Source organism: Bos indicus, chromosome 1 (assembly GCF_029378745.1).
Source record: "Bos indicus isolate NIAB-ARS_2022 breed Sahiwal x Tharparkar chromosome 1, NIAB-ARS_B.indTharparkar_mat_pri_1.0, whole genome shotgun sequence".
Taxonomy (NCBI): domain Eukaryota; kingdom Metazoa; phylum Chordata; class Mammalia; order Artiodactyla; family Bovidae; genus Bos; species Bos indicus.
This window is the reverse complement of record NC_091760.1, coordinates 117,945,392-117,960,699: the sequence shown is the minus strand read 5'-3', so window position 1 is coordinate 117,960,699 and position 15,308 is coordinate 117,945,392. Positions and strand designations below refer to the sequence as shown.

General features: G+C 34.5%; 1 protein-coding gene across 2 annotated transcripts in view; it reads left to right on the top strand.

Annotated features, from left to right (window-relative positions):
- Positions 1-15,308, top strand: part of EIF2A (eukaryotic translation initiation factor 2A) — a 41,861-nt gene that overhangs the window by 12,133 nt on the left and 14,420 nt on the right. The window contains exons 2-10 of one of the 2 annotated variants that reach the window (XM_019960869.2): positions 320-389; positions 3,256-3,330; positions 6,072-6,190; positions 7,417-7,516; positions 7,764-7,846; positions 10,804-10,877; positions 11,020-11,164; positions 11,368-11,484; positions 14,249-14,820. In XM_019960869.2, the coding sequence (XP_019816428.1) occupies positions 320-389; positions 3,256-3,330; positions 6,072-6,190; positions 7,417-7,516; positions 7,764-7,846; positions 10,804-10,877; positions 11,020-11,164; positions 11,368-11,484; positions 14,249-14,820 (1,355 nt within the window). The remainder of the gene's footprint in view (positions 1-319; positions 390-3,255; positions 3,331-6,071; positions 6,191-7,416; positions 7,517-7,763; positions 7,847-10,803; positions 10,878-11,019; positions 11,165-11,367; positions 11,485-14,248; positions 14,821-15,308) is intronic. The other variant, XM_070793211.1, reaches the window with a different exon arrangement.

The window sequence follows — 15,308 nt, the reverse complement described above, 5'->3', positions numbered from 1 at the left end:
ACTTTTGTGATCTAATAACCCTCTGAAAGGCTCCACGATCAAGTACCATCACATTGGAGTTAGGGTTTCAACATGAGCCTTTTGTGGTTACACAAACATTCAACTCATTGCATTACCTATTTATTTCCCAGCAGTTAAATGATCTTATGCAGAAGAGCAAGAAAAATGTACCCATTTAATGCTGATGTTAATAGTTCTATGAAATATTTAGTGATTTTCTTAGTATTTTGATTGGAAACTTTTCGCTTTTTTAAACATTTGTGAAGACTGAATATTTATTAACAAAGTAATGGTGATTCTTTCCCTTTTTTTCCTTTAGTCCGAGGATCAGAAGGGCTGTACATGGTAAATGGACCACCACATTTTACAGAAAGCACAGTGTTCCCAAGGTATGGTTTTATTTTGTTGAGTAATGTTATAGAGAACAAAAAAAAGAACAGATAAGCTAGTTTCTTGGGACATATCACATAATGTTAACAGAAGATGGGAAGAATGCATATTCTCTATCAAAAAAAATGACCTTTAGATTTGAAAACAGTAGCTTGAGTACATTTAAAAGGTCTAGACAACAGTGTAATTTAGTTCATGCCTGAGGCTTAGAGGAATGGGGAGAAACTTGTGAATGTGATAGCCAGACCACTGCCTATCATCTCCATTAAATTACAGCCTGAGGGGGTTTTGCTAAACTGTGATAGGAGTCAACCTGAAAGAGTTCCTGCCAACCTTAGAGAAAACAATTTGAGGATTAAGGAGAATAATGACCAAAAATTAAGGCATGTCAAGTATATAAATATTCCCTCCAAAATCTTTCTCCTTCCAAATATTTTTGGTCAGTATTAGACATTGATGGGATCCTATTCATTACTTTGAAAACTGATAAAAAAAAATCAAGCATTTATGTTACTTCCTGTACAAACTTTTTCAGAGAAACCAAACTGTTGATGAAGAAAACTTCTCTATAGAGCAGTAGTAAACCCAGAAGGAAGATTGGGCTTAGATAATCACTATTTCTTTATCGTAAAGAAGTCATGTATCAGTGGTTCTCAAGCTTTTGCATGCCTCAGAATCATCTGAAGAGCTTGTTAAAAAAAACACACACAGGATACTGTTGCCTCTTTAGGTTTTCTGATTCAGTAAATCTGGGGCAGGACCCCAAGAATAAGAATTTTTAAGTTCTCAGTTAATGCTGATGCTTCAAGTCTAGAGACAACACTTTGAGAACAGCTGATATAGGCAAATGATCATCGAAAGATGCTGAAACTGTTAGATGAACTGTTGATAGGGAACTTTATAATCAGACTGTCATCGTCTGACTCTATTGATGATTTTTTTTATGAGCTCCAGTTCTCTAAAACTTTGTTACAGAAAATACGGGCCAAAGGTCAACTGTATTAGCAACACCTTGAGTCAGTGCAGAAATGTAACATCTCAGGCCCTACTCAGTTTACTGAATCAAAATCTGTAGTTTAACCAGGTCCTCAGTAATTTGTATGCAAATTAATATTTGAAAAGTACCACTTTAGAAAATGAGTCTGGATTAAAGCTTTTGTGCTGCACTTCACTGGGATGTGCAGTCCCAAGGCAGCAGGACTGAGGGAGAAATGGAAATGAGAAAAGGAAGTGAAAGGAAACATAGAATAGGATACACTGAGCTGACCACCAGTTCACAAAATCCACCCGGGTTGCTTGGTCATGCAAATCTCTCCAGTGAGGTTGTATAAAATCACTGTGCCTTCGAACAACCTATTGTTAAGAGGATGGGTACAGAATTGACTGCAGCCAGAGTCTCTTTTGATCTGTTTGGGCTGAATCTGAGTGCCAGTGCTCCTCTTCCTGCTACTGCAGTAGGTGTAATGGAAGCCATGCTGAAATGTGGCCCTCATTCCTGAAGAGTCTGAGACAACCAGTGGTGTTAAGGAGATGAGGTGGCCATGTCTTCCTTGAATGGCTGGCGCCTGGGAGCAGGAAGGATTCACTGGATCTGAGGAGGCCCATAGTGAGTCCAGTACAATCTCAGCATCACTAAGAGTAGAACAAGGAGACAGTGCATGTCTCTTGGTGAGTTGCAATAGGAACAATGTAGTATTTACCTTCTATGAAGATTTTTAAAAACCTGCTTCTAGTCAGGCTTTTAGATCTGGGCATTGTGTGATTACAGAAACACAAATGTCATCATCAGATGAATTAATGCAAAGATAGTGCCCTGTTTAGAAGGGGTGTACTGGTGAGTTCTCATTGTGTTGTTATTTGACAATTCAAATATTTATTAGCTACAAAATTCTGATCTGATGTTGTGACTACATGTATGGACATTACTGAACACACACACACACACACACACACACACACACACACATTTCTTTATGGGTCTTCATTATCTCTGGGAGATGTGCTCACAGTGGCCATCTCCTTTTGAGAGATACAGTGCTTAAAGTTTTCATCATTTGATAGAAGATTGCCAAGAAGTCCAAGTTCCACAGGTTAGTTTTTGTACAGAATCCTGCATCCATATTTATTTAATGTGAATATCCTCTTCTGGTTGTTAATACTTTCTCTGCACAGGAGAAATTGATGGAAGATCTTTGTCTTTTAAATCCAGGGGCACTTGTTGGCTACTTGAGGATATTGTACCCACCATTGTTTTGTTACGCTGGTAGTTTGGGAAATTCTTTACAAAGCTGTGTTGAAATCCTTCAGCTGTCTCAGGATAAGGACTGACAGCTGGTAACTTCCACATTGTTGTTTGTTTTTAGTTGCTAAATCCTGTCCGACTCCTTTGTGACTACATGGAATAGCCCCACCAGGCTCCTCTGTCCATGGGATTTCCCAGGCAAGGATACTGAAGTGGGTTGCCATTTCCTTCTCCAGGGGATCTTCCTGACCCAGGGGTCAGACCCAGGTCTCCTGCATTGCAGACGGATTCTTTACCACTAAACCACCTGGGAACTCCTAGTTTCCACATATACTTACTTTTTTGGGTTTTCAGACAAACTAGTTATTCACCCCAAAGGGCTCTATTTCTTACTTAAGATTGATCTGTTGGTATAAAAATTGATTTCCAGTTTACTTTATAGTGGTGGTCAATGCTACATTTTAAGAGGGAAAGTATTTTGGACAAACTAAAGCATGTTAGAATTATTTTCTAAAATTTATGTAAGTTCTTAGTCACTAAATTAGTAAGACTGTGGATTTTTGATAAGATTTTTTTAATAATGTTTATTAATTTAAGCTTTTTTTTTCCTTGTCATTTTTCAGAGAATCTGGGAAAAATTGCAAAGCCTATACCTTTAGTAAGGATGGGACCTTGTTTGCCTGGGGCAATGGAGAAAAGTTAGTGTTTGTTTATATAACTTTTTTTGTATATGTCATGAATATAAAACGTAGTTGTTTTATTTGAATAACATGTATTTGGATGTCATTTATAAACTCCATCTTTATAGTCTCGGTACAATTAGGTATTATCTCCAGTATAACATTCACAGAACATCTCCAAAGTTGTTAGTTTCTATTTATGTGTCAAACTTGTTTGAGTTCTCTAGTTTCTTAGAATTAAAAAGGAACATATGAAAAGGGGCTATTAATTTAATGCCAGCAGTTTGTTTTAAGTGGTGCTCCAAGTTACTGGTTAGGGTTTCTTGAGTTCTGCATTAATACTTAGAGAGTAGTTCTCTTTGCTGCTTTATCTTAGATACTTTATATTTTTGCTGTTAAACTACTTAACAGCTGTATTTATTGCTATTTTGTTGTAGATAACAGCGTGTCATTAAGTATAAGTTATTCAGAAATATGTTTGGTATAGTCTATATTACATAAAATAATCAGATTATAAAATTGGTTTTAAGAAAAATAAGTATTTAGATTTCAGTGTCATAATTTCACTCAGAAAACTAATCCTTTTCCATTTTCCATAGTCACTGTATTTTAATTACTAGAACCAGGAAAAATGCCCGAGTATTTGTTGCTTGATTTAAAGTTATTTTAGTGTTGTTGTGTTTAGCCAGATACAATAGCTTAGATTTTTAAGGGGGAAAAACGATTACATGAGTTTGAAAAGTGCATTTTAAATGTTTCTTACACCATGGTAATATATTCTTGGGTCTTTCGACTATCAGGTCAAGTTGGATTAAACATATGATTTTTAAAAGTGCTAGAAAGATTGTGTTGAGTTAGTTGATTCACTTCTACAACTATAAGTAGCTGGTAGGATTCACTTTTATAATTAAAAATGTTCATTAGTATTTTTTTGTAAGTTACTAAATACAATCAACAAACTACTACTCTCAAATTATTAATAATGTAATTATATTGGGTCTTATTCACAATGTTAACAGTTTTAGTCTCAAAAGAAAGGATGCACTTTCAACTTATTTCTTTAGGTATAACCTGTTGGGTTGTATTGTTTTTAAATCCATATTTTAGTTTGTACTATTTGGGTAATAAGTTGATAGAAATTTACTGTCTGATAGGATATACCATATATCTTTTCATTGCCTATTATCTTTTTGATGTATCCTTTATTCTGATAACTTAGAGTTTATTAAGTAAATTTATTTTCACTTTGGCAATTATCATTAATTATTTTATATGTCATATCTCCTCTTTGCTTTCTGTTGAGTTCAACTCAGTTCTTTTACTATGTCCCCACATGTTGTGTCCATTCATCTTTTTAATATATTTTTTCATACCTTGCTCTAGTATTTATTTCCTTAAGGTGCTACAGCCACAGCAATACATATTGTTCCTGGGTCGAGAGAAACAGATGTAGAGTATTGATTGTAGTCTTTGCTGAGTCCATGGTTAATTAAGTCAGAAGCTATAGCTGATTTTTCCTTAAATATATGCATATAAAATATACACCCTTCATTAAACTAAGAATAACTTCAAAGTTTATTAACAACAACAGAAAACTTCATGTAATTCTAAAATATGTAATTTACAGTAAATTGTAAAGAATCTACCGTTGTAAGCATGTATATCTGTGTGTTTAAGCAGTTTTTGCTTATCCTAACCCAGTGTTCTCAAACTTGAGTTGAATAAAATAACTTAAGGAATTTCTGCAGTGAGAAGGAATATCTTTTTTTTTTTTTTTTTTTAATCCTAAGGACTACACAAGAGCAAGTCAGGCCAAACAGGTTTCAAAGCCTTGATCTGGCATTTATTAGTAGTATGATCTTGGGCAAATCATCAAATCATATCACTTTTTTTTTCCCTAACCTTCAGTTTTACCATTTGTAAAATGGAGATGTTAATATCTATTTTATGAGATTGTTGTGAAGATTAAATGAGAAAATGTACATAAAGTGGTTAAAACAGAACATAGTACGTAGAAAATATTCCAAAAAAAAGGAAACTGCTTTTTTAATATACGGTTATTGTCATTTTTGTCTTTATTGTATCATGATAATTCTTATAGTAGTGTCTTTTGGAGAATGCTTCTGAGATTTTAATAGACATCAAAACTCTCCTTGATGATTTCCCCAGATGCTCAGTTTCCATTTACTCAAATTAAAAAATACACTTTTTGTTTTCTCTTGAATTTGATATTCCTTTGCTTGTCTGGGTTTGCACTGTGTTCACTCAAAGGCCTGTTATTTGTTTTTGGCTAAAGGTGGTATCATCTATTGTGTCTTCCTGGAAATTCTATTTTAATTCCCAGCTGCTGCTGCTGCTGCTACTAAGTCGCTTCAGTCGTGTCCGACTCTGTGCGACCCCATAGACGGCAGCCCACCAGGCTCCCCCGTCCCTGGGATTCTCCAGGCAAGAACACTGGAGTGGGTTGCCGTTTCCTTCTCCAATGCATGAAAGTGAAAAGTGAAAGTAAAGTCGCTCAGTCGTGTCTGACTCTTAGTAATTCCCAGCACCAGCCTTTAATAGGGGCCTTTTGGTAAAACATATTCTTTTTTATGTTAGAGTATTTATTGGATATTTTCTAGAACTAACTGAAAATTGATCTTTATGAAAAATGAACACTTCAGAGTGATCTGTATTTAAAAAGAAGTATGAATGTTTTGGATAGTGCTGACTATTGTGAAACAGTATTTCATTGCTGAAGTAATTTCTTTTGAAACCAGAATAAATGTTATCAGTGTCACTAAAAAGGGACTGCTGCACTCCTTCGACCTTCCAAAGGCAGTTTGCCTTGAGTTCTCACCAAAAAACACTGTCCTGGCAACATGGCAGCCTTACACTAGTAAGTATATTCCAATTGTAAAAATATTCTGATAGGACCAATGCAATTCAGTGGGGGAAGAAAGAGAAGGTTATAACCTTATAGGAAAATAATTAATCTTTATAATACTAAGCAGTGTTTAAGAATATTTTTAATCAACAATGAATCTTGCATTCCCCAAATACAGTGTACTTTAAATGATTTCAAGTTAGAAGATTCGTCATGAGATAGAGGAAAAGAAAAAGCTCAAGGGAAAATTTATAAAGTAAATAATTACTGGATAAAGAAGATCTCAAAATTAAGAAGAATAATGAACTTTAAGATGAAATGTTTTATATAAGCATAAAGAGGAAGTACAGTAGACACATCATCTAAGAAATGTGGATGGTATGACAGAGTAGGAAATGGTGTGCCATTTTCTGGAACAAGTAAAGATCTAATATACTTTATATGAGCATTTTATGTAACTGCTTTGTAGATGAGTGATAAAATATTGGGCACTGGTATAGAGCTTATTTTTAAAAGCATTTTGTAATAATGTGAATATTGTTGAATAAATATATGTTAAGTTCAGTTTAGTTCAGTTCAGTTGCTCAGTCGTGTCCGACTCTTTGTGACCCCATGAACCGCAGCATGCCAGGCCTCCCTGTCCATCACCAACTCCCGGAGTTCACTCAGACTCACGTCCATCGAGTCGGTGATGCCATCCAGCCATCTCATCCTCTGTCGTCCCTTTCTCCTCCTGCCCCCAATCCCTCCCAGCATCAGTTAGTAGTTCATTATAGGGTTATAAACCTTCTGAGTTTGTTCTTCCAAGAGGCATAGACTGTAATGAATCTTAGTTTTCCAAGTAAGTAAACAAGAATTGGAGAATCAGTTGAGAACTATGAGTGGTTTTATGTAACTTTTTTTCATGCGTGTGACTTATAGACACAGCTTTCGTAAGACAGTTTAATCTGTTTAACAGCAAACCACATCAGACTTAACAAACAAGAAATCTCGTAAGTATTTTTAAAAACTGTAGTAACTGACTCATTTCAGAAATACTGAACTTCTCAAACAGCTGTCATATCGTCATGGCTTTAGGAATGGGCGATTAAATCTATAACTTAAGTTAGAGGGGAAAATTGATTTAAAGCATCTCTTACCTGATCTTTATAATCTTGTTGAAATTTTTTCTAAGAATGAAATCTTTTTACTGGTGTTAGGAGACAGTTAACTGCAAAAAAAATTTATTTTTATGGCAGCTTCTAAAGATGATACAGCTGGGATACCCAATCTGCAACTTTATGATGTGAAAACTGGAACATGTTTGAAGTCTTTCATTCAGAAAAAAATGCAAAATTGGTAAATAAGTGCTTTAAAATATTAGTTATTTTTAAATATTTTAAATATATTTTTTGCATATTGTTTGTTTTTCTGGTATAATTTAGAATATAACTTGTCAGATCAAAATCCAGATCTTTAAGGATTTTGTATGTGGAAATATAATAGAGTAAGATCTTGATCTTTGTTTATAAGTATTCTTCCTTAAATGGTAAACAGTATCATAAACTTTAACATGCTATAGTTATATTCTTGCTCTTCATTGTAGGTGTCCTTCCTGGTCAGAAGATGAAACGCTTTGTGCCCGAAATGTTAACAATGAAGTTCACTTTTTTGAAAACAACAACTTTAGTATGGAAAGATTTATGAAATAATTTTATTATTTACTATAAATGTGTACAGTTTTTATTGCCTTATATGGCATCATATGGTTCTCCTAAATCCTGTTTTTATGTTAACAACAGTTGCTGTTACAGGAATTCATTTGAGTAACTCAAGTCTAAATGCTAGTAAAATGTTATAACACAAATATACTATTTTATAATAAGTTTTTACCATCTAATTACTACTAAATTAATATATTTGAATAGCTCTTACTGAGTTTAGTTGCTATTGAAATTCTGTGATATGAATTTTTAAAATATTGTGTAGAATTTCAAACACGAAAGTAGACACCTAGTCCCAGTAATCATCAGCCTGTTGCCAGTCCTTCTTCATCCAGGCATCTATTCACCTATCATCTCTCTTACTCTGCTTAAGCAAATCATAAACATCATATAATTTTACCTGTAAATATTTCAGTAAGGTAGTCATAATACTGTTATCACAGATTATAAAATACCTGGTCAGTTTCAAATTTCTAATAATTGCAAAATGTAATTTTTTTAATACTTAAGATCTAGATAATGTCTTTCATATTACAGTTGATATATATATATGTTTCTTTAAATATAGATTTCCTCTCTATTCTTTTTTCCCCTTGCAGTTTATTATTTTAGAAACAAGGTTACTTGTATTATATATCTTCCCATAATTTAAGTTTTGCTCTTGTATCCTATTCTGTAATTTACCATATTCATCTATTTCCTGTAAATAACTATTTGAATCTAGAGTTGGTCAGTTTCAAGTTCTTTTTGGGAGATATGAGGGCAAGACTACATCATCATAAGGCAGTATTTTTTTTTTTATCAAGAAGCACCTAATGTCTCATTGTCTTTAATTTTGTACAGTTAATTGGCATTAATATTCAGTGCCTTGATCCATTATTTTATGAGTGGTTAGAAATTGCTGATATTAAAGTTTCCCTCCTCATCTCATTTGTTAGTTTATACTACCACTATAAAGAGAATTCCCTTTTCTACTATTTGGTTACCTAGTGTTACTTTTTATATCGGAAAGGCAAGATAAATATTCTTTTCGTTTATCACTTTTAACGAAATGAATTCTTTCACTAGCAACTAGATCCCTTAGACAAGTTAGCCTCCCCCCAACCTAATAAACATATATGATTAATCCATTTTAAAAATTATTTTTATTAATGCTTAAATTGTCCTGTCATTGGTCTTTAATGACTTCTTTGCTGTATGGTGGGACAAGTCATTCTAGGGTTATCTTGTTTATTTCTTGCTATATACCTATAATCAGCCAATTCTGTAGTACACTCTGCTCTCTTTTGGTGGAAAATGGTATTTAGAGACTACAGTCTGGGTGTAGAGGATTTTCTTTGCTACTGTGTTGATTGATCATTGTTTCTACTCCTTTTTTTCTTCTTTCTTAGCTTTCATCTGTATTGTTTTTTTGCTAACACTGAGAATCTGGTTCTCTGGGCTACCAGGGGAGATAGTTTGAGAATAGTACATCCATATAATTATTTATTTGCTTTGTTCTACTGGACCACATAGTGTTTTAAGAATAGCAGTACCAGCAATATAACACCAATAACATGATTACTGAAAAATACTTTAAAGAAGAAATTTTGTAGCTCCTTTTGTCCTTAGAGCATTCTGTTGGTGACTGAACACTTTTCAGTACAGACAGTCCCCAACTTGGATAGTTTGGCTTATCTTTTTTGACTTTATACTAAAATGAAAGCGATATATATTCAGTAGAAATTGTACTTTGAGTGTTGATCTTTCCCTGGGCTAGAGATACGTGGTATGATACATGATGTTGGGCAGCAGCAGTGAGCCACAGCTCCCAGTCAGCCACCTGATCACAAGGGTCAACAACTGATACACTTACAGCTATTCTGGACTCTTACAGCCATTATGTTATTCATTTTTAGTTCAGTATTCAATGGATTACATGAGAGATCCAACATTTTATTATAAAATCAGCATTGTGTTTAATGATTTTGCTCAACTATAGACTAACGTTAAGTGTTCTGAGCACATTTAGGGTAGTCTAACATAAGCGATGCATCAGGTGTGCATTTTCAGCTTATGATATTTTCAACTTAAAATGGGTTTATCAGGACATAACCGTGTTGTAAGTTGAGAAAGTAAAATGGGAATTAGAAACTGTTCACATGTACCAGAGATGGTGTGCAGGCTGATTTTGATAACATCCACACAATCATTTAGCTGTACCCTTCAATTTCCTGCTTTTGAGACTTAACCTGTTCCCGCTGATTTGGGGTTAGCTTGCTTATTTATCTTACTTGCCACTTCATGAGCATGCTGAAAGGAGGGGGCTGCCAGTTTAGCAGCTGGATATGCTACTTTTGAACAGCTGTTGATCTCATATTTGAACAAAGGGCGAGTAATAGCTCTTGATCCCATTGACCATGAGAGCAGTAGTGTTGATAACATGGTTTCTTACTGCCTGGCACAGAGTAATCATTCAACAAATATCTAGCCATTGTTATTGTTACTATTGTTGTGATTAACATTGTTATGGATCTGTGTATCATGTTAGTTACGGAATTTTCATATCCACATTCTACAGTAGCAAGCTAGAGTCATCTTTCCCATCAGATGGGCTCTAAGACAACATTAGTTCAGAGGTTTAAGGGAAGAGAATAGATACCTATTTAATACCTACTTTGTGCCTGGCACTGTGTACTAGGAATTAAGTATGTGATTCTCTTACTTGGCGAAGGTCATACAGTTAGTAGTGTCTGAGTAAGAATTCAAGCATAGGTCCATCTGGCTCTCACCCCATGCTTTTTCTACTGTGTAGCTCTGCCTGGCCTACATGAGACTACATTTTGTGTATAGTTACATTAACCTTTTATGATGTATTCAGAATTTGACACATATCAATTACCTTTTGCTCATTAACCTAACACCATTTACTTTTTTTTTTAGACACAATTGCAAATAAATTGCATTTGAAAAAAATTAATGATTTTGTGTTATCACCTGGACCCCAACCGTACAAGGTAATTGCTAATGTTTTTGTTTGTTCATGTGGAATGGTATGAGATTAAGCCTTTTCCTAGTTTTTGGTGACTTTAAAGACATGTCCATCTTAGTTTATATGCTTCAAAAAATTAAGTGTTTACTTATGTCTGTGTATCTTAGGTGGCTGTCTATGTTCCAGGAAGTAAGGGTGCACCTTCATTTGTTAGATTATATCAGTACCCCAACTTTGATGAGCCTCATGCAGCTTTAGCCAATAAAAGTTTCTTTAAGGCTGATAAGGTCACAATGCTATGGAATAAAAAAGGTATGAGAAATATCTTTTTATCTCCCATTTTGTTTATCAAGCATTAATTTAGACTTATATTCCTGTGTGTATAGAAAAAGGAAAAATTACCAGTGTTTATTTATTGAAAATTTACATATGGCCTGTTACACTTTTTAATGCTTTTCTTATCAACATTAGGTTAATTTATGTTTTAAACCTAATTAAAGTTTTTATCCTTTTAGCTACTGCTGTGTTGGTAATAGCTAGTACAGATGTTGACAAGACAGGAGCTTCCTACTATGGGGAACAGACGCTGCACTACATTGCAACAAATGGAGAAAGTGCTGTGGTGCAATTACGTGAGTGCTCCAGTAGTCTCCCTTTGGGAGAATCGATGATAGTCAAAAATACTGTGCCATAAAAATGTTATCATCTAAGTTCTTTTTTTTTTTTTTTTTTAGTTGTGTCAGGTCTTAGCTGTGGCACACAGACTCTCTAATTGTGGCTCACAGGCTCAGTAGGCTTAGTTGCTCCACAGCATGTGTGATCTTAGTTCCTTGACCAGGGATTGAACCCACTTTCCTGCATTGCAAGGCAAATTCTTAACCACCAGACCACCAGGGAAGTCCACATCTAAGTTGTTGATCAAGTGATAGAACTCACATATTTTAACAACCTTTAAGATAAAATTTATCTTCATTAAGTAATTTAACTCATCCCCAAACATACCCTATTTTGAAAGAATCCAATTAGTTAATTTAGTTTTGCTGTAAGTTGAGTAGGGAACTTGCTGAGTGAGGTAATTCCACTGTATTAGCTCTTTGGGAGCTTATTTAACTATGACAGCAAGTTGATCTAGTGGGTTTAGCATCATCTTCAGAACTGAAGAGTGTTAACCACTTCATACTTTGTTTCAAGGAGTTAAGGTAACTTAATAGTTTTAAAATTCCTGCAACTCAGTAATCTTCTTTATTTTGAATTGAACATGTAAGGGTAAGGTAAACTTTCTTTTAAAACAGTATGTATTCCCATTGAAGTCAGGAACCAAACAAGGATGACTCCCCCCACGCACTTTCTACTATTATAGAACATTCTGAAAGACCTAGTGAGTGTTCTGATCAAAAGAATAAGTATACAGTTTTGAAAGGTGAAAAGCAAATCACCTCAGCTCATACAGATTGTCACAGTATAAACAGCATCCTCTTATAAAACATAATGGAAGGAAAGATTCCATATATGGCAACAAAAAAACAAGAAATATATAGGGCTGATGGGAAGAAAACTAAAACTAATGAAGGGCAAACTAACCTTTCGTGAGAATTTTACAAAGATGTCATTTCTCTCCAAACTGATCTAAAAATTAAATTAGAATGCCAGTGGATTTTCTTTTTTTACAACTAGATAAGCTCATTCCAAAGTTGCTATCAAAAAGTAAACATGCAAGAATGGTTTGAAAACTATGTAAAAAAAGAGGAAGGAAAGAGGGATTCTGATACTATTAAGATATAAAGCAATTGTAATGAAGACAGTTTCGTTCTGTGTTATGGTTAGGCAGATAATCAGTAGAAAACAACAGGATTCAGAAATAGATCCATACTTCTGTAGCCATTGACTTATAATAAAGTCAGCATTTAAATCATGGGTAAAAATGCTGCTCTTTTAATACATGCTTTGGGGACAGTTGGCTATTTGTAACAAAAAGATTTTGCTACTACTTGTTTACCAAAATAAATTCTGGCTGGGCCAAAAAATTATATCTAAAACTATAGAACTAGAAGAAAATGCGGGAGAATTTTCTTCTAATCTTAAAGTAGAATAAGACTTTCTAAACACGACAGAAGTCATATGGGGCAAGTGGTAAGTTTGAGTATATGAAATTATACATTTCTACATTGGGGGAAGAAAAAAGTCCATAAACTAAGCAAAACAAACAATAAATTAGGGAAAAATATTTTTAGAAAAGGGATGATTATGAGAAAAGATGAATTTTGATAGTATATTAAGTATAACAAAGACCAATAATAGGAAATAAAAATAGGTATAAGACAGTAAAAAATAGTCCACAGGACTATTATAGGACACTAAAAAAAGAAATAAGATTATGTATAAGTGTATTAAAAGGTGCTTAGCTTATAATAAAGGAAACCAGACACAGTTTTCCACTTAGTAGGTTGGCAAAGATAAAAATATGAAACAGTGAGTGAGAATGAGGGGAAAGTCTTTGCTATCAAAAATTATTGGTAGTGTAAATTGGTGCAACTTCTTTAAAGGGCATTTCAGTGTACATTATCAAGTAAATTTATGTGTCCTTTGACCAGGCAGTTTCTCTCTTACAGGTGTTATTTGTGTAAATTTACACAAATGAAAAGTAAATAGCAGGGTTTGTAATGGAACACAGTGCAGCTGAATGAGGCAAAGCTCAATGTGCCTTTATGGAAGAATTTCCAAGATAGGAGTATTAAATGAAACAAGAAAGGTTTAAAACTTTTTTTGGTGTATGTGCATTTATGTATTTAAGAGACAGAAGCTTAATTTCAACAAAAATATTCTGAAATAATATGCAGGAAATATGATAGAGGATTGGTTGTCCTTGTGTCATGGTTGTTTAGTCTCTAAGTTGTGTCTGACTCTTTTGCAACCCCATGCTGTAGCATGCTAGGCTCCTCTGTCAATGGGATTTTCTAGGCAAGTATACTGGAGTGGGTTGCCACTTCCTTCTCCAGGGGCTCTTCCTGACCCAGGGATGGAACCCACATCTCCTGAATTAGCAGGCAAGTTCTTTACCACTGAACCACCAGAGAGGCTTATTTTTGTGCCATGTCTTTTTTGTGTTTTTATTGTTATATACGTATATTGCCTCTCTCAAGGAAAACTATCAATAGTTTAATAATAATAATAGCTGATGCTTCTATGAGTCCAAATTGCCAAAATGTTTAAAAGAAATATACATTAATTCCCACAGTATGTCATGTAAAAAATCTTAATTTTATCATACTGTGAAAGTTTTGGATTTTTCTTGTTTGACTTGTTTACGAATATTGTATGATTTTAACTTGTACTACTAAATATTATATTCCTGTATAGAATTCTTTATCTCTAACAGATTTTATCTTCTTATTCCAGCGAAAAACGGCCCCATCTATGATGTGGTTTGGAATTCTAGTTCTACTGAGTTTTGTGCCGTGTATGGGTTCATGCCTGCCAAAGCGACAGTTTTCAACCTGAAGTGTGATCCCGTGTTTGACTTTGGAACTGGCCCTCGTAATGCAGCCTACTACAGCCCTCATGGACATATATTAGTACTAGCTGGATTTGGGAATCTGAGGGGACAAATGGAAGTGTGGGATGTTAAAAAGTACAAACTTATCTCTAAACCAGTGGCCTCTGATTCTACATATTTTGCTTGGTGCCCAGATGGTGAGCATATTTTAACAGCCACATGTGCCCCACGGTTACGTGTTAATAATGGGTACAAGATTTGGCATTATACAGGCTCTGTCTTGCACAAGTATGATGTACCATCAAATGCAGAATTATGGCAGGTTTCTTGGCAGCCATTCTTAGATGGAATATTTCCAGAAAAAGCAATAACTTACCAAGTAGTTCCAAGTGATGTGCCTAGTGAAGAACCTAAAGTTGCAACAGCTTATAGACCCCCAGCTTTAAGAAATAAACCAGTCACCAATTCCAAACTGGTAAGTAGAGTTTTACTGCTTTGGTAGGAAAAGGTTTTTCAATGCAGAGTTTCCTAGATCTTTTCTTTTTTTTAATTTATTTATTAATTTTTATTGGAGTATAATTGCTTTACAATGTTGTGTGTGTTTTTGCTGTTCAGCAAAGTGAATCAGCTATATGTATATATATATTCCCTTTTTTTTAGGCTTCGTTCCCATTTAGGTCACCGCAAAGCACTGAGTAGAGTTCCCTGTGCTTTACAGTAGGTTCTCATTTGTTATCTATTTAATACATATTATCAGTAGTGTATATGTCAAACCCAATCTCCCAATTCATCCCTCCTCTTCTTCCCCGCTCTGGTATCCATACATCCATTCTTTATGCCCTAGATCTTTTTCTCATGCATGTTTTTGTGTTACTTGGTATCTGATTAGAAGATATAAACTCTAGGGTAGAAATTGTGGAGGACCTGCTGCTGAAGATGGTGAAAGGTTGTTAGCTTGGCAAA